At 39.6% G+C, this 22,599-nt stretch overlaps 2 protein-coding genes across 5 annotated transcripts in view; both read left to right on the top strand.

Moving 5' to 3' along the window:
• The first annotated feature begins 1,812 nt into the window (after positions 1-1,812).
• Positions 1,813-14,719, top strand: DSCC1 (DNA replication and sister chromatid cohesion 1). Of its 2 annotated transcripts, none has more exons than XM_041470753.1 (9): positions 1,813-2,044; positions 3,605-3,773; positions 6,177-6,311; positions 9,576-9,666; positions 10,605-10,743; positions 11,437-11,489; positions 12,528-12,682; positions 13,250-13,398; positions 14,199-14,719. In XM_041470753.1, the coding sequence occupies exons 1-9, from the start codon at positions 1,833-1,835 to the stop codon at positions 14,305-14,307; spliced, it is 1,212 nt and encodes a 403-aa protein (XP_041326687.1). In that variant the 5' UTR covers positions 1,813-1,832; the 3' UTR covers positions 14,308-14,719. The 2 variants fall into 2 exon arrangements, with proteins under 2 accessions (XP_041326687.1, XP_041326686.1); XM_041470752.1 differs by having other exon boundaries at positions 12,525-12,682.
• A 2,171-nt stretch (positions 14,720-16,890) lies between these two features.
• TAF2 (TATA-box binding protein associated factor 2) overlaps positions 16,891-22,599 on the top strand; it is a 58,670-nt gene continuing 52,961 nt past the window's right edge. For all 3 annotated transcript variants that reach the window (XM_041470710.1, XM_041470711.1, XM_041470709.1), the window contains exons 1-3: positions 16,891-17,015; positions 18,455-18,509; positions 19,268-19,428. In XM_041470710.1, the coding sequence (XP_041326644.1) occupies positions 16,963-17,015; positions 18,455-18,509; positions 19,268-19,428 (269 nt within the window). In that variant the 5' untranslated portion in view covers positions 16,891-16,962. The remainder of the gene's footprint in view (positions 17,016-18,454; positions 18,510-19,267; positions 19,429-22,599) is intronic.

The raw sequence follows: 22,599 nt of genomic DNA, 5'->3' as shown, positions 1-22,599 counted from the left end.
GCCAGAGGGACAGAAGTACCTGGGGTGAGTGACACCAGTGCATGGCAGCCACCTCAGCAGCGCTTTCCCACCCACTGTCAGGCCCCACGGTGGTGGCTTGCACACTCAACCTCCCTCTCTCCACACTTGCTGTCATGCCTTGGTGTCAAGGAAAAACTTTGAGAGTGGCACACCTCCAGGCTTGGGACAGCGAGGTTGGAAAGCTGTCAGGTGGAAAAGGGATGCTGGTCAAGAGGGACTGAACAAGAGCCAGTGTGTGCCCAGGTGGCCAGGAAGGCCAATGGCATCCTGGCCTGGATCAGATACAGTGTGGCCAGCAGGACCAGGACAGGGATTGCCCCCTGTACTCAGCACTGGTGAGGCCACACCTCGAGAGCTGTGTCCAGTTCTGGGCCCCTCACTGCAAGAAGGACATTGAGGGGCTGCAGTGTGTCCAGGGAAGGGCAACAGAGCTGGAGAAGGGTCTGGAGCACGAGTCTGATGAGGAGCAGCTGAGGGAGCTGGGGATGTTTAGCCTGGAGAAAAGGAGTTTCAGTCGAGACCTTATTGCTCACGACCATTCCCTGAAAGGATGCTGCAGCCAGCCAGGAATTATCCCAGCTGAGAAGTAACAGGATGAGTGTGGGGGTCTTAGCCGTTGGCTTCTTTGGGTTTGGATTGAAGGCACTTGAGATGGTAGTTCATGTTCGGACTCAAGTGTTTATTATTTCTTATTAGCAAAACAGTCTCAGTAGTGTGAGTTCGGCAGCTTTTCATTAGAAGGCACAAAATGGCTAACAATCTCTTGTTACAAGGTCTTTTAAGACTAAGCTATCTAATTAAGAACTGACACCTAGATTATTTTTTCTTTTAATTTAATAACTGATTTTAAAGAGTCTGCAATGTGGACTTTTTTACCTAATTACAAATAAGAACTGAAACCTATGAAGAAGAAGGAAGAAGAAGCATGAAGAAGAAACTCAGGACAACACCTTGTGTTCTCTATCTTGCTTCTATTCACAACACACTAAAACCCCCAAAACTTAAATTTCTCACTGAGTGATACACTACTCTCTATAATCTATTTCACACTTTTGTGGATTTTAGTCTATCTTGAAGTCTAGGAAACTTTCTCCATGAATGAGGGTCAAAGTCAGTGCTCCCTTGGGGGTCAGGACACCCCAGAGCAGACAGAGAAATATTCTCGATGCCCTGGGTTTCCACAGATGAGAGGAAGTGGGCTCAGGTTGCACCAGCAGAGATTTAGGTTGGATAGTGGGAAAAATGTCTTCCCAGGAAAGGTGGTCAGGCAGTGGAAGAGGCTTGTCCAGGGAAGCGGCGGAGTCACCATCCCTGGAGGGGTTTTAAAGACAGGCAGGTGTGGCACTCAGGGACACGGTTTAGTGCTGGACTTGCCAGCGCTGGATAACGGGTTGGATTTTAGATCTTGGAAGCCGTTTCCATCCTAAACACGTCTATGATTTTATGTTGCCTCAGAGCTGGGCAGTGACTTCCATATTGGGCACGTTTTTGCAATGTTTTGTCATTTTACTTAGTTTAGCGCACTTTGTATATTTTTACTGCATTTTTGGCAGAACGAGAGATTTCATTGCAGCACAGCCCGGCTCCTGTGCAGCCAGACAGAAATCAGGAGGTTTGTCCCAGATTAGACCCGGCGGAGGAACAGAAGGAAGAGAGTCCTTCCTTCCCCTCGGTACCACTGCGAGGCGTTCCCGCCCGCCCCGCCGTCCGTCCCTCCGTCTATCCGTCCGCCAACCGCGGAATCAACGCAGGCTGCGCGCGCCGCCGCCGCGCGCTCCCCGCAGGCCCGGCCCCGTCTGGGCGGGCGGGGCATGGAGGCCGTGGCGCGCAGTTCGGAGCGGGCCGGGGCCGCCATGAGGAGCCGCGCCGAGGTGGACGCCACGCTGCAGACGGCCAAGCTGAACCCGGCGGAGCTGCTGCCGGCCGTGCACTGCCTCAGCTTCGGCCCGCAGGCCGGCGGCGGCGAGTGCTGCCTGCTGCAGCTGGAGCCGGGGCTGTGCGCCGAGCTGGAGGCGGGGCGCAGGTACGGCGGGCGGGCGGCGCTGTCCCGGGCCCGGAGCTGTGTCCGCGCTCGTGTTCTTGTGATGCGGTGTGCGTGTCTGCCCCTTGAATCCCTCAGACCTGTCTCCGTTACAATGGAAACTAAAAACTGTTTACGCTTCTAAGAAGCGTATTTGGTTTGTTTTTGTTGGTTTATTTTCTGTCTGTACGTAGTTTTTAGGTGTTTTTTTTTGTTGGTTTGTTTTTTTTTTTCTTTTTATGGAAAACGTCCTGCTGTGGGGACTTCTAAACAAAACTCAGAAGATGCTGGAATAGGCTCCCCAAAAAGCGGTCACAACACCGAGCCTGCCACAGCACTCTCGGGCACACGGTGTGATTCTTTGGGCAGTCCTGTGCCAGCCCAGGAGCTGGACTCAGTGATCCTTGTGGGTCACATCCAGCTCGGGATAGTCTGTGATTCTATGACCAGAAATACAGGTTTAGAAAAGATATCATGTCTCTGAAAGAATCCTGCTGACTTTGAGATTTTCCTATTAGAACTCTCGTGGCCTGATGCATGGCAGGTTGCCTACAAGTTAGACAGATTGGCGGGGAAGGATGTGCAGTATTAGCATGGGCATAAGATTATGGATGGTTATGTGCCACCAAACTCTGAACCAAGAGCAGGTTCTAGATAAGGTTTTGATACTGTTTTAAATTTCTTCCTTTACTGCAATGCCAGTGACATAAGGAAAACTGATAAAAAATGAGAAATCTCTCTAAAGAAGGTAGTTATCTGACATGCATGTTAGTAAGCCCATTCCTATTTAGTGCAATACTGATGCAGTATTATCAATTAGAGGCCTGCATCATGTTGATCCCTTGGGGCACAGCTGAGCATTGTTCATGCATGCAGGCTTTGGGAAACGAGAGAAGCATTGAATTGAATTGAATCTGAGCACTTAGGTCAGTGTATGTAGCCTGAGTGGAACTGAATGTTCCCCTTCGTGGTCCTGCTTTGGTATTATCACATCCTAATGGAGAATCTTTATCAAGTATGTGAGCTGAAGAGGGTGCTTTACATTGTCTCTTTGTCCAGAGTTGTTCTAGAAGATTTTTTTTTTTCCTGCTTGGAATTACTTGCAAGAAAATAGGTATTAATTATCTGAAGGGCTCTGCACAATAAACACAATTTCTGTTTGCTTTCTTGTTTCACAAGGGCCAGCTTCAGTCCTCATTAAAGAACAACTCTAGTTTGTAATCTAGTTTCTGAGATTGGTGAACTAGTTCACACATTAAGCATCACTTCATCCCTGTTTTAGGAGCGTTGAGAGTATTGTTGTATGACTATAGGCATTCAGCTGTGTTCATGAAAACTTGGAATGCTTGTCTTTTGAGTTTTCCCATTAAAAGGAGAGGGGAAAACATAGTCAATTTGATTAATTGACATTTGCATCTTTATATTTTGTTGAACTGTGACTGCTGCTACCAAACAGAGCTGCAGTTTGTAATTCTTTACAAATGTATGAATGTGAGAAAATACTATCCTGAAACAGAGGTAAAAATATATCATTATTTCCATGTTGGTTTTTTTTTTTTCCAGCCTAATAATTCGTGGTGAGAAGGATGAACACGCAGTGTTGTGCAGCAAAGATAAAACTTATGACATGAAAATAGCAGATACCTCAAATATGCTGCTGTTTGTTCCTGGCTGCAAAACTCCAGAGGAGCTGAATGCAGATCAGGCATCTTGTAATATTATTCATTCACAGGTATGTCTTTCAGGGTTTTTATTTGTTTCCTTTAATTCTCTGCTTTCTTTTTCTCTGTAATTTCTTGAACTTTGTCCAAGCTGCATATGTGAATCCCAGCTGGGATTCAGTTGCCTAAGCATAGGCTTCTAATGCCATTTTAGAGGCCCTGTGGTATTGCTTAGCCACTATTGCAGGCTGCCACTGGAGAAAGGACGAGTCTGCTGTAGCTTCTTTGTGTATTGACCAGTTCCTTGAGGCTGTCTTTATAAAGGTGCTTTTTATACAGGGCCATGCTATGTCTTAGGGCATCCAAAATTGCTTTATAGCTTTTCTTTAGGCAGCTGAACTTTCTCTGTAATGTATGATTATTATTGTTTCAGAGAAGTTAAAACTATGGTTTATTTTCATTGCATAGTAATTACTTGTGGTAGGTATTAAAAGCTTGCAAAGAAAATAAAATTTCTCAAAGTGTTAGCAACTATTTTTAAAGTAAGCTATTTACACGTTAATTTTTAGGAGTGCTTTCCCCAAAAGGGATATTTTACCATCTGAATACTATTTTTTAAATACAGAGATGTATTCAAAGGTGGCTCTTTCAATTAGGGTATCAAAACATTTGTCAAAGTGAATGATTTTAGAGTTCTCAGTTTAAGAATTCATTGTTCTCTGCCCTCCTGAAGCATAGTTAATAAAATTCTATTAAAAATAGCTGGGCAAATACTATTAGTTAATTATTTTCTGTAATGGACATAATGGCATCATTGAGGAATAATCCTACTTCAACATCAGTTCTTCCATGAAGTCTAATGAGCTAATGTAAAAAGTTAATTCAAGCTGAAGTAGATTAATGAGAAAGTAATATTCTTCCATATACTTTTGTTTTGCTACATTTAATAATTTCGCTATTCCTGTGACATTACACATCACAGAAATGTGATTTGCTTAGGAACTATTTAAAAAGTTTTATTTCTAAGAGCTCTCAAAATGATATAAAAAATGTAAGATGGTTCATTAAGACTGCAAATTGTGAAACATAGCAAAAGGTACTATATGTACTCCGTACTTTGGGGCTTCACTGCCCTTCACTTGCAGTCTTGGTGCTGATCTTTGTATCACTTGCACGGCTGATGCAGCCAAAGCATCTGCCATTTTATTCACCTCACACAGCTTATCTCAGTTTAGGAGCTTTGGAATATTAATTAGAATTATTTATTTTCTTTTCTCTGCAGAGTATCTTCTTATTACCAAAATGATGAGAAAACAACTTGGCAGGAAAAAAGCCTAGCCCTTAAGTAAATACTAGTTGATATGAAGCTTGGAAGTTTGTCAGGAAATTGGTGTTTAGCTGAATTTTTTACCAAGCCGGTTATGTAATAGATTAAAATTGAGAGATTTCTGTGTATTAGAATTTGTATACAGTTTCTTCTATGTATAGGTGGTTTTGCTTATAGTTGATTTAAATAGAATATTATTTTAAAGTTTTAAGGGTTTTTTTTTTTGTTGTTGTTTTTTTTTTTTTTTTTAATTGAGGGCTTCTAAAATACCTCAAGTACTCCAGTAAAGCACTTAGGGTATTTTAAAGCACTGCCTAGAGACTTTTTCGTGGAAGCTGTTTTAACATGGGATCATTGATTGGGTCAAGAGTCACTAAGCTGGAGCCTGTTTTCCTCTGTGATTCTGTTCCTATTTTTGTCAGTTTGGTAAATCACAGAAATGATGCTGAAAGGCCTCCAATAGTCTGCCCTCTTCAAAGACTCTTGCAGTAATTCAAAGCTGTACCCCATGAAACACCTCAGGATTACTCTGAAAGTAAAGCTTTGGTAAGTCAGTGTTGCTGAATCAAGAACGGCCAGACTTCCTCTTGCTTTTCATTTGTGTGTTGGCTCAGGGCAAGGAACAGAGGTGTCTTGTCAGTTGTGTGCCAGTGTAGCTTTCTGTCCTCGTTAATATCGGCTTTGCTTGAGCTTAGGACCATGATGATTCATTAAAAAGACCATGAAGTAGATCCCAAGCATGGGAAGAAGTGGGGAAGATAGACACAGGTTAGTACAGGAGGGCTTTCATGGCAATAATACAATTTACTGTTAAGACAAAAAGCAGTTATGAGGATAATTGTGCAGAAATATATCCCGTGGTGGTTTCTTGTCATTTGCATGTAGAGTTGAGTTATTACCTTTGTCTTATGCACTACAAACATATTTTTTATCAATCAACACTGGATATTTATTCTTCATTGTCTGTAGTAATTTTTTTTAATTGCAAACATTGAAATGATTGTTTTATCTCTAAAGTAATTACCCTATTAATAGTTACTTGTTTTCAGTGACAGGGTTAACGCTGCTTGCTGATAATTTTTGGTAAGCAGCTTTGAATCCAGATGCTATATTAAAAAGTTGAAAGAGTTGCTGTTTTCTCTTGTAGATTGCTGGTTTCTCCAAGAACTATTGGGAATTAAGGAGATGTCGACCAAAGCTGAAGAAACTGAGGAAGCTTTTAATGGAAGATCCATATGAAGGGCCTGATAGTCAGAAAGATCAGGCTTCAACATTTTCAAAGGTAAATCAGCTGGGTAAATTGCTTTCTTCTAATTGGTAATGAGAAAATTAAAGTGAGGAAGCATCTTGAAGTAGAAAAATCCCTTTCCTCACATGATTCACAGTGCTTCTTACAGTTAATTTTTTAACCCTTCTATTTTAAATAAGTTGGTGGTTGTTAGCACTTCCAGTGTGTACAGGTAAGCAACCTTTTTGTTAGTTAAAAGAGGAAATGAAGGACATGGAAGGGGACTGGGGATTTCTCTTTTCCTGTGGGAAGTTTCTTGGAGCACAACTTTCAGGATCTTTTCTAAATTCCTTGAGAGTTACATGTTGACTAAGGTATAATGCAGCCTTTCCTTCTTCTTCGGGTCTGCCATGTATGAGGTTAGAGCCAGTCAGTAATTGGTGATGACAAGGAGAAGTAAGGAGTTGAAGAGAGTAGCAGGGATTTATATAAGGCATGGAATAAGACATGCTAAAAAGAAGGGAAAACACAAATGAAATCCTGTCCTGCTGTCTTAAGGTGTTTCCAAATTTAATTTGGGACCTAAAGAGTAATAGGGAGACCTGGACTGTGCAGTATATGATCTCAGCTGAAAGGCTGATGAAAATTCTGGGGTTTTGTTAGCTTGGTTGGTTTTCCTTTTGACTTTAAAACCAAAAAGTAGTTGCTCCCACGTATTTTATGCTGAGGCTTGATTGAAGTTGACACTACCAAACCATCTGCATGTGCTTGGATATGCAAACACAGATGTTACTTTTCTCTGGAGAGACATGATGCTTCTCTCTTCTTGGATGATTAACAGGCTGATTTCTGATTAGTTACAGAATCTTGCCCCCAGAATTGCCTACCTGTGCTGATCTAGGCATAGAAGGACATAGAGCAAAATAAGGGATGGCAAAGGTTAAAGGGCTTAAATTGTCTGAAAATTATAAGCATTGTCAAAGGCTAGCAACATGAAAAAGTCATATGAAATAGTGTTTATTCATAGTATTGGGTATTATTGAAAAGATGTCAGCGTCTCCCAAATATTAATGACTGGTTTGAGGATTGATCACCATTTATTTTTGAAGGAGAATGCATTTCCTCTATGAGCTCACTGGATAACAATTAGATATATCTGATAAATGTAGACAAGTCTTAACCTTGCCTCTGGTGGAACTCCTAAATTAATCTGAAAGGTCTCCAGGGGAAAACTCTTTCCTATAGGGCTAATTTTCACTGAAATACCAAACAGTGTATGTGTTGAGGCGAACTCTCTGTGTGTGGAGACACGAGGCTTGACTCCGTTTCAGAAGGCTGATTTATTATGTTAAATATTATATTAAAATGCTACATTAAGACTATACTAAAAGAACAGAGAGAACAGAAGGCTCAACAAGAATAGAACAGAATAGAATAACAAAATTCTGTGACTGCTCACAGCCTTGGCACAGGTGGCTGTGATTGGTCATCAATGGAAAACAATCCACATGGGCCAATCACGGATGCACCTGTTGCATTCCACAGCAGCAGATAGTAATTGTTTACATTTCTCTCCTGAGGCTCCTCAGCTTCTCAGGAGAGGAAAAATCCCAGCAAAGGATTTTTCATAATATCATGGCTACATGTATGTAGTAATGATTTCCACTGTTTTGTTTGCTTACACTTAACATTTATCGTGTGCTGGAAATTAATGGGCCACCTTCAATCTGTTTGAAAACAAATTACTCTTTTGGTTGTTTACTGTAAGCTGAGTCTCATGATTTTTGGGACTGTATCATACACAGAGAGCCCTATCAAAAGAGCCATAAAAGATCTATGGCACTGTAGGGAACCTGTTGCACAGTGTTTTGATTTAGCAAAGTAGAGGAAAGCTTATAAATGTATAGGCTAGTACTGAATTTTACTGTGAAATGACAGGGCGTACTCAGATGATCATAGACATCTGATAAGAAAAAGGATAAGAAACATATTCAATACATTATCTGGAAGTTGCTGGTGTGGACACGATGCAAGGTCAACCCATTCTATTTTATATTTGCAAGGGCAATGCAGCTGATAAAAGCATCAGAGCTGAGAGCAGTGATGTATTGAAAAAAGCTGTTGGGATTGCTGGACTTGCCTCAAAGCAGAAACATATCCCAAGGAGTTCTGTTTAAGGCATCTGAATGGCAGCAATAAACTTCAAACACATACTGATTTGGGGATATTTTTGCTCTCAATTGCTAGCAGTGTTTTTTTTTAAGTACTGTATAATTGGGTCATCCCTCATTGACATACCGATGGGAGCTTGGCCTGATGATAGGAATAGCATATTGCTATCATCTGATAGGAACAGTATAGCAGGAAGTGGAGGCCTTTCTGTATTTATTAAATGTTTTTTTAACATATGGTTGTTCCAAATTTAGTGTTGGTATGCTCCATTTGTGTTCTCATAGATAGATCTCAATCCAATACTTAATCCAGTGTTTTTCGTTCTGATAGGAAATATTTTTGAGCTATAATCAACAGAACTTTAATATTAGAGTTGATTAAAAAGACTCTACTGTGAATAAAGGAATTGGTGTCCTATTTCCAGTGCATTGAAGTCTGGTATTTCTTCCATTTACTTCACTCCTCATGATAACTTCTGATGCACCCACACCTTTATAAACCCATCACCACAGCACCTTCCCGTCTCAGCACATAACTGTTGTGCAGGGAGGTGTTTGTGTTCTGGCTGGGTCTGTGCTGTGTGTGTGCCAGCTGATTAGCAGACACCAAAACACAACATGTAACTGTTGAGGTGATGGTGGAGGAGCCTTTCCCTCAGTGGAGGTGCTAAGTGCAGGTTCTGACTTCTATCCAAAAGTGATAAGTGATTTTTGCTTTGCCTTTTCTTTGAATCTCACAGATTAAAGTATGTGATTTCAGAAAAGCCAGAACACATTGACTTTTTATTCTTGTTGGGATACTTCACTTACAAGGTCTGCTTGTGCTAGTTTGACATTCTGGAAATATAGGTATTTTGCTTACACAGACTTTGGTCTTTTACTTGCTTGGTACAGACTTTGCTGTAGTTAGACTGACTTTTATATTGAATAACCCTTTGAGAAAATGTTTTAAGTTACAAGAAGAGTTTCAGAGAGTGTGGCAAACCTTAGAAAATTCAGTGGCGGGGAAAAAACATCTATCTTCAGTCTTTCCTTCATTATAGCTTGTAATGCTTTTAGTATGGTCGCTGAAGCAAAGAAGGAGTAAGAATAACTCCTTCTAATATAAAGAATTCTTTTATTTCCTTTTTTTTTCCCCTTGTTGCAGTATACAACAGAAGATTTGTTAAGTCTCATTCAAGCAAGTGAAGAAGAAATACTCCACCAATTGCAGGTTATAGATGCCTGCAAAATCGAAGGTATTTGTATCTAAAAAATATTATTACCTATGAGGAAATAACTCTCTATTTTCCCCAAAATGTATGTTTCTTTTTTCTAAGGCCTATTCCATATCCTTATCTTTCAAGGTGCAAGTTACTTCAAAGTTCTAAGACTTGTTTCCATAGATCCATGTCCTCTGCTGCTACAAATCTGATCAGAAGGATGAAGCTGAGCAGGCACTGCCAGTCTCTCTTTCCAGGATAACCCCTTCTTTGCTGCTGCAAACACTGGTATCAGAGTATCCCACCCACAGCATGAATATTTTTTAACGCTCTTCATTAATGAATGGGTGCTGCTTTCTGTAGTTCTAGAGGCAAAAATAGCTGATTCTTGGGTAACCCCATCCTTTTCATAGTCCTTTCTTCCTCCTGGACTTGGTTTATCTTAGTGCCTTCCTGTCATGTGAAGAAAGGAAAGGCTTGAACAGTGCCTCACCTTGGACAGGTCCTATTCATCCTTTACTTGGCCATGCCCATACCCTCACTGGGACACAAGGTGATGGCAGTCCTACAGTCATCTGGGTTTCTGGATTTTTGTGAACTTCTCTGGACCTGAGCTGTTGCTTTGTAGGGCCAATGCAGCCAGTCCTGTTCATGCAGTTCTGTTCCTGAACTAAGCATTAGTTATTCCACATCTGATTAATCTTGGAGTGATATTTTTCGTGTCTTTATGGCAGTTAAAGAATTACAAAAGAATTCCCAACAATTGAGATAATTAAGTTTCATTCTCCTTTACATATGCTCTTATTATTTAGCTCCTATTCTCAGCTTTTAATCCTGAAAACAACACGATGCTGCTGCATGTTGTAAAGGTGTGACCTGGATGTCCAGACTCCAGTAATGTATCTTAGTGGCAATAGAATTAAGGTGTTAAATGTTTTCCTTCTAACAGTGTTTTGTGGTGCTCTGTTTGGCAGGATATTGGAGAATTCTAGACTTTGACTATGAGATGAAACTCTTGAATCATGTGACTCAGCTAATAGACTCAGAGTCCTGGCCTTTGAGTAAGGTTCCTCTCTGTGCCTGCCTTGAAGAACTTGGATCTCTAGAACCCAGGTAAACAATTATTTTTAGTACTTACAATTGCCTACATTCATTATTAACTATGAGTAATTCCAGTACTTGTTAACTGTCTATTAAAATTATAGTCTTGCAAATCTGGCTACAGCCTCCTTTCAGGGAGTTGTAGAGAGTGACAAGGCTCCCCTGAGCCTCCTTTTCTCCAGGCTAAACATCCCCAGCTCCCTCAGCTGCTCCTTATCTGATTTGTGCTCCAGACCCTTCCCCAGCTCTGTTGCCCTCCTGTGACCCCACTCCAGCCCCTCAATGTCCTTCTTGTAGTGAGGGGCCCAGAACTGGACCCAGGATTTGAGGTGTGGCTTCACCAGTGCTGAGTACAGGGGACAATCCCTGCCCTGGTCCTGCTGGCCACACTGTTGCTGATACAATTCTTTCTCATTGGAAAAAAAGTGATATTGCAAGAGTCTGTTCCTTATTTCCCTTATGCATTTTAGTCTTTGCTAGTTATAACTAGACAGTGGAAGAGACCTTTGGGGGAGATCCTTCTCTCTTTTACTTCTTTTACTTTTTTACAAGCTTCTTCATTTCACCCACAAAAATGTGTCTCATCAGCTATTTTCTTCAGTTTATTTTTTTTTCTCCATACCTGTTTCTTAATCTTCTTGGTAACTGTTTCAGTAGTGTCCTAGTAAACAGTGTTAGAACATGTTTTCTGATTTTTTTTTCCAGAGAGATGATAGAACACATTCTTTTAAGCTACGGCAGGAAATACGTTGATGATGGTAAGTTTGGGAAAGCTTGCATGGTTTAACTTTGCATAAAATAAATAGTTATTAGTGGGCAAATATAGGTTTTGTGAAGAATGGCCCAAACAACTGACTCTGCTACACTGCCAGTATAAGGAGGGAGCAAACTGGGCTAAAAATCAGTACAATTGTTAAAGGAAGTTTCATAGGAAAAAAAGGCTATTAAACTGTACAAGACAATTGTGAACAGAGGTACTGGAACTGATTTTTTAGGTGTGTACAAGCCATAATTTCATGACCAAAGAGAGCTCACTAGTAAAATTTAAATGACATCTCTCTTTAGATACCCTAGAAGACCTCAAATATTTAAGTAATTAATTGTGCTATTATGAGTACTCAATGGCATGAATTCAGCTTGCCTGAAGTAGGCATCTGCCTTTGATCTCTTGAAAAGCAGCACAAGATCTGCTGGTTGTAGTGATTTCCATTGTCCATCTCACACACAGATGCAATACTGCACTGCCCTAATTCAGTCTGAACTCTTCCCCACAGTGGCTTTCATCTCACCTTTGGCTGAAGTAGGAGTTTCACTCAACCTTAAAGAACATAAGAAAGTCATTGGAGTGACAACAGACTCTTGTCTTAATATATTTAGGCAATTTGCACAAGGAGCAAGTCTGAATTACAGACAGGTGGCTGAAACAGTAGAAGGAAGTGTTTATACCTGATTTGATTCAGAAAATTTTAGCCAAGTCAGTGTGAGAGAAAATGAAGTCTCATCCCTTCGTAATCTCATAAGGGTGATTAAAGAAGAGAAAGTTTTGTTTACAAGCTATTCAGAAATAGGAATGAGAGCTGTAGTTGGGACAGTGCTGCTGTATTCTGCATAATTTGTTCTTGAGAATGAGAAGATACCATAATTTATCCAAATTAATACCAAGTCAAATAACTTCCCAAGGGAAAGAAAAGAAAATGCTTGGTGTATAGAAGACTGTAGAACAGAATGGAAATACAAGGCTGTTGTTTTATCAAAAGGGAAGAACCCAAGATAAACTAGTTTTTGCTTCTCAGCAGGGGAGGTTTTCTTTGAAATGCATGAAGATAAAATATGCAGAGCTATAGCACAAATGCTTTTGCAGAATGCAGTTAAATTCAACCTGTCAGAGTTTGAAGAAGTCTGGCAACAGAGTGTCCCTGAGGGGATGACAACAAGGCTTGATCAGCTTCAGGTAAACACGTAAAGAAATATGGATTATTTTATGAGTAGGCTGTAACTGACTTGTGTCGTATATAGATTTTATCCATTATTGGGTATTGTGTTGTTTCTGTCAGCTTTTGAGTTCAGGTATGCTTTATGATGTCCTCTATGAGCACCAGTAGTCTGGAATCATGATAATTCAGGTTTCTGTAACTCAGGCATGTTTCACTGTTTGAAGAAAGGTTGAAGCTGTAATTTACTACTTGTAAATGTGACTAGAACAGAAGCTGAAGCTGTTGTTGAACAGATGGTAGTGACAGCCAGTAGAGTAGCAAAAACTACTGGAATCCTTTTGCCCAAAGTGGGCAGAGAGATGTTGAAACCCAATGGATTCTCACTTCCTTCTTATCATAAAGGAAATTATAAATACTGCCTGTAAAACAGTGCCCTTATGATACTTCTTCACTTTGCCTCTGGTAGGACAGTTCTGGAAAGCTTTGGATCTGCAAAGAGCAACTTATATGGAATATTGTCAGAAAGAAGGAAGTTTAATTGTTCTGTTGGTACTTAACATTTCCTTTCTGATGCTGTTCTGCAGGGCTTGGCTCTTGTGGATAAAAGTTCCAGACCAGAGACCATCTTTCTGCTAAAAGTGGAAGACTTACCTGAAGACAATCAGGAAAGATTCAACAGCTTATTTGGCATACGGGAAAAGTGGACAGAAGTGGATATTACCCCTTATATACAGTAAGGATGTATTTATTTTTATTAAAACATAATTACTACTATATTCTTCCCTTTTTGTATAGCTGGCTTCTGATGAGCTATCACTGCCTTAGTGATACTATTACACTTTGCATTTTAAATTAAATGGATTCTATATGAATAGAATACCCACCTCTGGGATCTGTAATTTTCTTTTTTGGATTTAAATGTGTGTAAAAAGCTAATCCTACTGGGTTTGAATGGATGATAATTCTCATTTGATTAAGGCAGACAATTCAAAGGCTAAACTTGCTGACATTTACAATGAGTCTCTATATTTACAACACTAGAACTATAAAGAAGTAGTGCTTCCTGTACTGCCTCCTTTGTTCCTTTGGTAGTTAAGACTTATACTACTACATTATCTGGAATGTCCAGCTGTGAGATATGTGAGCAGATGTTGATGCTAACCAAGAAGTAACTGCATCAACCCTTTATGAGTGGCTCTAAATTTACTGTAATATAACTGAATAGTTCAGAGCTAGCTCTTTTGCTAGATAAAAAACTCTGTTAGAGAATAAAAACAGTAATAATAAAACTCTGCCTAAAACCCAAAATTCTTTTTTCTGAAGTAAATAGTGTAGTTTTGCCTAGTGTGTAAATGTCAAGGTAAGTTCTAAACTTTAGGTAATTTAAAGCATTATGTGACAGTTACAGTAGTTCTGGGTTTTTTTCCTAACATCCAAATCCATTTTATTGCTGTAGTTACAAATATTTTACAGATTGATTTTGTGGGAGAGTATCTCTAAATGCCAATGTCATGTGCTTTATTTCCTCTGTAGAGACTTGTGTGCAGAGAAGCAGACTGTTGGTGCTCTTCTGACAAAATATGCTCGCTCCTCAATGCTGAATGGTGTAAAAGTTTATAATTCCAGAAGACCCATCTCATAACAAGTATTGTTTGAAGAACTGAGGATACTGAATGTAGTAACAGTGAATGTTGCTTGCTGCTGCCTTCTGGGGAGAAGAGTGGCCAACCATCATTGTACAATGTACTTGAGTTTAAGCTAGGCTGCTTGAACATGTGTCTTCTGCTCAGCTAAGGAGAGTGTGAGGACACTTGTGCCCTCTAAGGAATGATATTCAGCTCACCTTCCTTTGCCAGACTTCTTTGCCAATCTTCCTTTGCCCAACTTCTACTTCTTGAATACACATAATCTGTTTATCTGTAAGTCTGAAATGAAAATTTCAAACCTCCTTGATAATAATTCAATCAATTGAATTGAATACCAAAATGGAAATTTTAGTCTTCTGCCCATTATTGGCCATTCTTAAAGATTAAAGTTTCAATGCAGTGTTCCCATTTTGAATAGCACAGAGCTCATCAAGCTCATGAACAAATCATTCCTCACTGAGACTACATCAGTCTTGATTTTGAAAAGTGGATCTTTTTAAGGTCATGTCTATGAACAACATCAGTACAAGCACCTGACACTTTAATACTTGGCAGAATGGCCTTATATATATTACAAAAAATCCTAATTGCAGTGAAGTGTGAATATAAGAGAGAGTAGTTGGACATTGTGTTACAAATTTCCTATAAACTGTCATTAAAATGTAGCTGAGGTAAAACTAATGCTTTGCAGAAGACTACTTGTGCTTTTTTAAGAATAACCTACAAAACTTTGTAATACAATTATTTTTTTAAAACTTCTTTAGGGCAAATGACAGCACATAGAAATTGTGCCTTGAAACCTTACAGTTTTGTAATGATAATATTGTTCTATGTAGAGCAATGAAACAGAGTGTTTTTGTGATACTGCCATGAAGTGGTGTGCCTGAGATGGTAATTTTGTAATCATTAAAAATGATTGTTTGCATGTCAGTAAACCAGAGTTTAATATTAGCTAGTTTTCAGATTTATATTTTAAGCTTAACAGATGCTGGTCATTTGATACAAAAACAATTTTTTCTATCACACTCAAATGTGAGGTAGGAAATACCTTGGAACTGCCAGCATTCCAGCTGTAGAGTGAGTGGGGAGAGTAGAGAAGCTCCTCCTAAATCAAATGTAACTCTTAAGATGCACACTGTGTGCGTACTTGGAATTTGGTACAGATAAAAAGCTGAATAAAAGCTACTACCTGAGCTCTGTTTATTGCTGCCCTGTGCTGCACGTTGCTGGTGCAGGGGTGTGGTGTCTGACCAGCTGTGTGCAGATGCAGAATGGCTCTGCTGGGAGGGACGGCCTCGTTTGCTGTCTGGTTCCAACAGCTGCGCTCCCCCAGCAGCACCAGAAGGTTCACTGCCAGAGATCAATGGTTATACGGATGGAAAAGCCTTAGAAGCTCCTGGAAATTCCTTCCATTGCATCACAGAAGGCCCCTTAGTTGAAATACACAGCACAATTGATACTTTTATATTTGTGCTCCAAATTTGTATTTACATAGGTATTTCTTTGTAAAACAAATAAGAAATTAAGTGTTTAATGAATAGAGCTTTATTGCAGCCATCAGAAGAGTTTGTTTAAATTAATTTTGTGTGTGTGATCATTCCATGTGTGTAGTGCTCCTGATTGGTTTTGCCACACATTGAAAATGAAATGACGCTTTCAAACTCCGCATCAGTTTCTTTGATGCAACCATTTATTTTCACCTAAGATAGACGAATCTGAAGTTACTTATAACAATCTTGGTTATGAAGGCGCTTTATCTCGTGTCCTCCTGCCCCCGCAGGAGGGTGGCGATCTCTGTGGGGTGGCAGGCGCATCCCGGCGCTCCCGACCCGCCTTCGCTTCCCGGGCGCGCGCTGCTCCCGCCGCCCCTTCCCGCCTTCCGCACGCCCGCGCCTGCGCGAGCTCCGGCGCCTGCGCACGGGGATACGGCGCGGCCCCTGTCGGCTTTTAGGTTATTCTGCAGGGTTATTTTATTTTTCCTTTTTTTTTTTTTTTTTTATTCTCTCCGGCTGCCGCTGCTGATCTGCCTTTCTGTAAAAAGCAAAGCTCCAACAGCCGTTCCCGCTGAAGTGATAGAGCTCAGTCAATCGGGCCGTGACCTCTCACCCGCGGGGTCGGGGGTGACTGCCAAGATGGCGGCGGCTGCGGAAGGGCCGCGGCGGGCGCGCTGCTGAGGGAGACCCGCGGCCACCGCCGGGCCCGCTCGAGCCTTTGCGCCTTTCCCGGCTCTCAGCGGACGGCGCCGCCCCAGCCGGCGCTCCCAGGAGCGCGGACCCCGGTGCCTGCCCGGCCGTCCTGGCCGCGGTCCTCCTGATTCCGTCGCTGCCCCCGGCGCTGCCCGCTGAGCCGGTTGCTTTCCGTAGTTCCCGTAGGGAGGAAGCGCCTCTGGACTGGTTCCGTAACGCCAGGAGACAGAGGGGCTGCGTGTGCACCCGCAGGAGGGTTTGTACAAACGCTGCTTGGTGGTGGTGCTGTAGCGATGGCGCTCGCTCCAGCTGCGGATTCCTGACTGCGGGGGGTCACACATCCGCTGAGGAGATGAGAGATCCAGTACGGCGTGACACGGGGGAAAATGGAAGGACGCGCTGAGTGAGGATGATGTTGGTGCCAGTCTGACGGTCAGCAGAGTGTGTTCAGTGCTACGGTTCAGGATGAATAGGAAGAAAGGAGACAAAGGATTTGAAAGCCCAAGACCCTATAAATTATAAGTATCCATTTTTTTAAATTGCTATACTTGAAACCAGTGCACACTGAATCAGGCCAAAGGCTGATTAATAGTGATGTATTTAAGAAGGAACTGTTGCTTGTGGTGTAGCCTGCATTCAGAAAATGTGTGTTGCAGATGTGTGTTTGAATGTGTAAATGGGCTTACTCATGGCAGCAAGTCTGTCAACCATGCAGAATCACAAAGATATTTATATTACGCTCTGCACACTTTGGACATTGCTTCACACAGTGTCTGTACTAAACACCATACTACGATGTTCCATATGCTGTGTCAAAAAGCTCTTTTGACTTAAGGGCTTTTTATGTATAAAAAAATGTTTGCCTTTGCATCAAGCCGCTTTGTTAAGCAAATTGTCGTTTTCACACATTAACTACTTGGGTTGTAACCAAGCTGCAAAGCAGTTGAAGGTGGATTTCAGTGCATTTTAATAGATTGCTTGTTATACCTCTTTGATTCCTTTATAAATCTGTTACATGAATGTATTTCTAAGTAGAATCAGTCTTCTCATATACACTTATAGTAAGTAACATCTGAATCCATTTTTAGATGTAATTCTCTTGTAAGAAGTTTTTGTCTCACCTGAAGCAATATCACTTCTTAATCCACAGGATATGTGCAGATGAAGCATAATGTGCCATAGAAGTTGAATTATTTCAAGGTTTTGTCTTGAGTCATGAAATGCACTACTGTAAAGATGACACCCACTACAGAAAATTACATAGAAATAACTTACAGGATTTTTAAAAAGTTGGAATTATATTATCTACTACCTTTTAAATCAGTTTTATTTACCGGGAGTTCTAATGTGTCACTCAAAATTTAAGCAAATGCATTTGACTAGTATAAAATACCTATCTTGTTTAATGGATTAGCATTATTTTAAATTGCAAATTCTTAGGGCATGCTAATTGTAAAAGCACATACTGTGTCTTTTGATGTGTAATACCTGCTTACATAAATTACGTGTGAGTGTCAGCTCTCCTGGTGGTAAACTTTCCACAGGTCTCTGGTTGCAGGTGTTATGGCTTGTGCCACTACTGATACTGCTCATCACTACAGTGTTAGACCTGGACACTGCCATTTGTAATTCTTTATTTTTACATGAAGATAAGTGTTGTTCAAACATTATGTTATCTTCCTGTATTACCAGCAATGTTCATCCTGGTATGATACTGTGTTTGATTTCTTGGGGGATTTTCCTGACATTGTGGGTAACTTCTATTCATTATTTGGTTTAGACCACATCAAAGATTGAAACAAATCATTAATGATTTTTATAAAAGTATATTCTATTTGCCGTATTTATCTTTATGTACATATATGCTGTGTGGCTCTGTATTAAACTGGGTTAAAATATTATTTTAAATGCTGGCATTTGTGCAAAACCTTACTTTATTTTTTTTTTCTTTCAGCACAACTCATCAGGTAGTTTGTATCAACAACATAAATTTTCAGAGAAAGTCTGTTGTAGTAAGTATTTCTTAATAAAGTGTGAAGTAGAAATTAAGTATCTTCATGCTTTTAGAGAAAAAAGCTGCTCTCACAAGCTAATTATGCTGTTCAGCTACTTCATATGTTATACTTTCTAATCTGATGCTTCTCATAAGTCTGTCATTGCTTGAGATAAAATTCCTTCTAATTGTGAGCACTTCTCGAAAAAGATTTCTAAATGATGGCTGCTGCACTGTAAATATTACAAAGCAATTTGCAGTTCAAAATTCATGCTCACATAGAGTTAGCTGATGTTTGGGATAGGCTTACAGAGTTTTCTACCTTGTATGTGAGTTCACTTGGGCTTTGAAGAGACTTTCATAATTTCAGGCCTAAAGCCTTCAAGGATCTTTGTCAATTTACTTATCTGTTTAAAAAGATTCTGCTTAGGTTTTAAGAATTCTTGTCTCAAGTTCAGGTACTAAAACATACAACATAATGCTGCTAATAACTTGAAATCTAGTCAATAGAGGCAGTAAAACAGGCATGATTGTCAGTCACATTGAATTTTTTGTTTTGTCTTATTATTATGTTTCATTTACAGCTGCAAAAGTTCACCTGTTAAATGGTATGAAAGAAAATGTAAAGGGCAATTAATTTTCGTTTTTAAATGTGAAAATATCATCTTCATACTAGTGATTTTTAAAAAAAAACTATATTAGTAATAATTTTTTATATTTCTCTAGTTTTTGAGTTGCTAAAGATTTTACAGAAGATTTTGATTTGTGTTTTTGTAGGGTTATGTGGAACTCACAATATTTCCCACAGTGGCAAACCTGAACAGAATCAAGCTGAACAGTAAGCAGTGCAGGATTTACAGAGTGAGAGTCAATGATTTAGAAGCAGCTTTCATCTATAACGATCCCACACTGGAGGTCTGTCACCATGAGTCAAAGCAGTAAGTGGTGTGTTTAAGACTCTGCAGATGCAGTGTTTTCTGTTGCTCTTAAGTATAACCTATTCTCTTTTACTGTCAGGTTTTACCTGGTAATTTCCTAATGGTAACTTTTGGTCTGGTCTGATTTTTGGGAAGTATTTTGGCAATAATTTTGACTCTTACACTAGTCTTCTTTAGAATTTCTTGTGTTATTATATCTTTGTATTATTTTGTGAAAGTATCAAAAATTTTCTAAAGTACTTCATGGGGAAAAAAGGCCTTGGATTTGGTCTGTGTGCTCAAAACAGACATTGTATTCCTTTATTCATCAGTTATGCAAGAGCTTCAATAATTCAGTTTGCAAATACGGTGTTCATTTATATAGGACACAGAATTCATTATCAGAGTTATGGAATTTTCTTTGAGTCTTGATACTGAACCACTTGAGTGTATTAATTCTGTAATTCTGTTTTGCTTTGACATTTTTGTTGCTGACACTATTGCTCATTATGTCAAAAATTCAGAATCCTTATTGCAGGGATTCTAGATCATTGTGAAGAGCTAGAAAGTAAAGCTTTTGGCCTTTCCTAAGGAATCAAATGTTCATTATTTATTTTTATAGATAACAGTGTAAGTCCTAGAACCTGAACTCACTTCAAAATTTGAAAGGAAAAGTTACAAATTTCTTCAGCGTCTCATATTGAAGAATATGTTTAAAATCATGTGGCATCCTGTGTGTTCTAGGGAACTGAGATGGGAAGGGGCTTTAGCAAAATATCTTGTAGCCATTTCATTTTTGGTAAGAGCATCATGGGCAAATGTTTTCCCTAGGTATTCTCTTTTGAATTGCTGGAACATTCATATTCTCACACCTTCTTTTGACTGGCTTGGTTGAATTTACAATTTGCTGAATTGTTAAAAAACTTCTAGTGAAAGTGTTGTTTAACAGCAGCTGATAAAAAATCAGTCCTTTAAGCTGCTAAAGACTGGCTGAAATCATCTAGTGCATGTCCCCTCACATGGGGTCAGGTAGAGTAGGTTGCACAGGGCTGTGTCCCTTTGGATTTTGAGTATCTTTGGGGATGGAATCTCTGCAGTCTCTCCAGGCAACCTTCTCCAGTGTTGATGATCCTCACAGTAAAAAGAATTTTCTCATATTCTGATAGAATTTCATGTATTTTAACTTATGTCCGCTGGCAGGAGCAGTGGGCACAAACTGAGACCTAGGAAGTTGCCTCTGAACATCAAGAAACAGTTTTTACTGTGAGAGTGACTGAACACTGGGACAATTTATTCAGAGAGACTGTGGAGTCTCTATCCTTGGAAATATTCGAGTCATCTGGACATACTCCTGGGCAAGTGGTTGTAGGTGACCCTGTTGGAGCTGAGGGGTTGGACTAGAGGACCTTCAGAAATTGTTTCCAACCTCAGCGATTCTGTGATTGTGTAATAACTGGAATCCTGTGTAACTCCTGGAAGATGTGAGAAAGGAGCAGCATTTCAAATTATCAGGGTGAGCACTCCCATTATGTTAAAAAAGGGGTTAGGAGAGAGAATTCTGTCATTTTGTGGAGGTGAGGGTTTTTTTTGTTCAAACTATTCAAACTTAATGGAAAATCTCTCTATTTCTTAACTCCTATGTTATTCATAGTTTTGAAAGACAGAGGTCACTAAATATTCATAACCAAAACCTAGTATGCCTCTTTCTGTATCTCAGAAGTTAAAGGCAATGTGAGTTACAAAATGTTGGATGAAGTTAGCTGTATTTTTCCATTGAAAAACCTGGTCATAATTGTGTAGTTAAATACAGCATCTCTGCTCTTTAGGCAGGATTGCAAGCAGAATTACTAGAAATCTAAAAACTCTAGAATTAGTACCTCAAAAAAATCATCAGTGTGTTTTCTCTGCCCTTCTTTACAAAGAACTGCTTCTAGAAACAGTGGTTTGTGACAGTAGTCTTCAGTCTTTATATCTAATCATACTGCTGTAATACCTGGTCATTTCTTCCAAGTTCTCATTTGTTATGGCAAGTTTAGTGATGATGTCCTTTGTACCCTTGCAGCTGAACTAGCTGCAGCAATTATTTTGAGCAGGACACAGATTAGACATGATGGTTTGTTTCTGATCTTACAGAGGTCATCACCTTTTGCACAGTTTTCTTAAGTAGTCTGTTGAAGTAGTAAATGGGAAATTAAAATGGTTCTTGGCAACCTATATAAATATTTTGTTTTCAATCTTTAGTTTTCCCTGTGCTGTGTAACAAGTATAAGTTCAGGTTGTAAGATTGTATATACAAACATTTTCTTTTGTTTTGATAATGCTTTTAGTTTCTTAGATGTTGTTTACTAAAAGAAGACTTAAAATCATAGAAGCATTGAAATTGGATAAGACCCATAAGGTCATCATCATAAGTCCAAGTCACCATCATAAGTCAACCCAGAACCACCATGACCATTAAATCGGGTCTTCAGGTGCCATGTCCACAATTTTTTTGAACACTTTCAGGAATGTTAACTCCACCACTTCCCTGGGCAGTCTGTTCCAACCTTTACAGTCTTTTTTGCAAAGAAATTTTTTCTAAGTAGCTTATCTGGGGCGTAAGTTAGAAAAGTTGTTAATTTAATGGACGCTTTCCTACCTTTTTATCAAAGTTCAAGTAATCTGAAGACTTCTTACTCTCTTGTTAGCAACAGAATTCTTTTTAAAATGGAAAACTCTGTATGGAGTAAAGATTAGAAAACTTGCTACAGCATCTCTGACTTGAAAGGTTATGTTTGCTGATAGGAGGTTAAGAGCAGTGGTTCACTGTTATGTTGTACAAATTTTGGCATGCAAGAAAACAGTTAAAAGAGGGTTGAGAAATTCAGCTTTATGTGTGACACAATTCTGTCTGCTTCACTATGATGTTCTTTGCTACTTCTTGGTGAGATCTGTGAGATCACCTCTTTGTATTCTGAATTGAAATATTCAACTTGTTTTCAGTTGCAATAGTACTATTGGGTTTTAGCATCTTTGAGGAAAAATGTCATTGACACGTGGTCTCTGTCATTTCACATTTTCAGTGTTGAAGAAGGTGAAACACTTTTTTCAGTCATGTATTTTTTCAGTTCCCCTGAATGTCAGAATAACTCTTACTAAAAAGGTAATTAAAAATACATTAAATTTGTAGGAAAGGTTAGATTATTTAATTAG

Source organism: Pyrgilauda ruficollis, unplaced genomic scaffold (genome assembly GCF_017590135.1).
Source record: "Pyrgilauda ruficollis isolate IOZ18807 unplaced genomic scaffold, ASM1759013v1 scaffold25, whole genome shotgun sequence".
Classification (NCBI taxonomy): Eukaryota; Metazoa; Chordata; class Aves; order Passeriformes; family Passeridae; genus Pyrgilauda; species Pyrgilauda ruficollis.
Note: the sequence above shows the minus strand (reverse complement) of the source record. Positions and strands in the feature narration are given on the sequence as shown.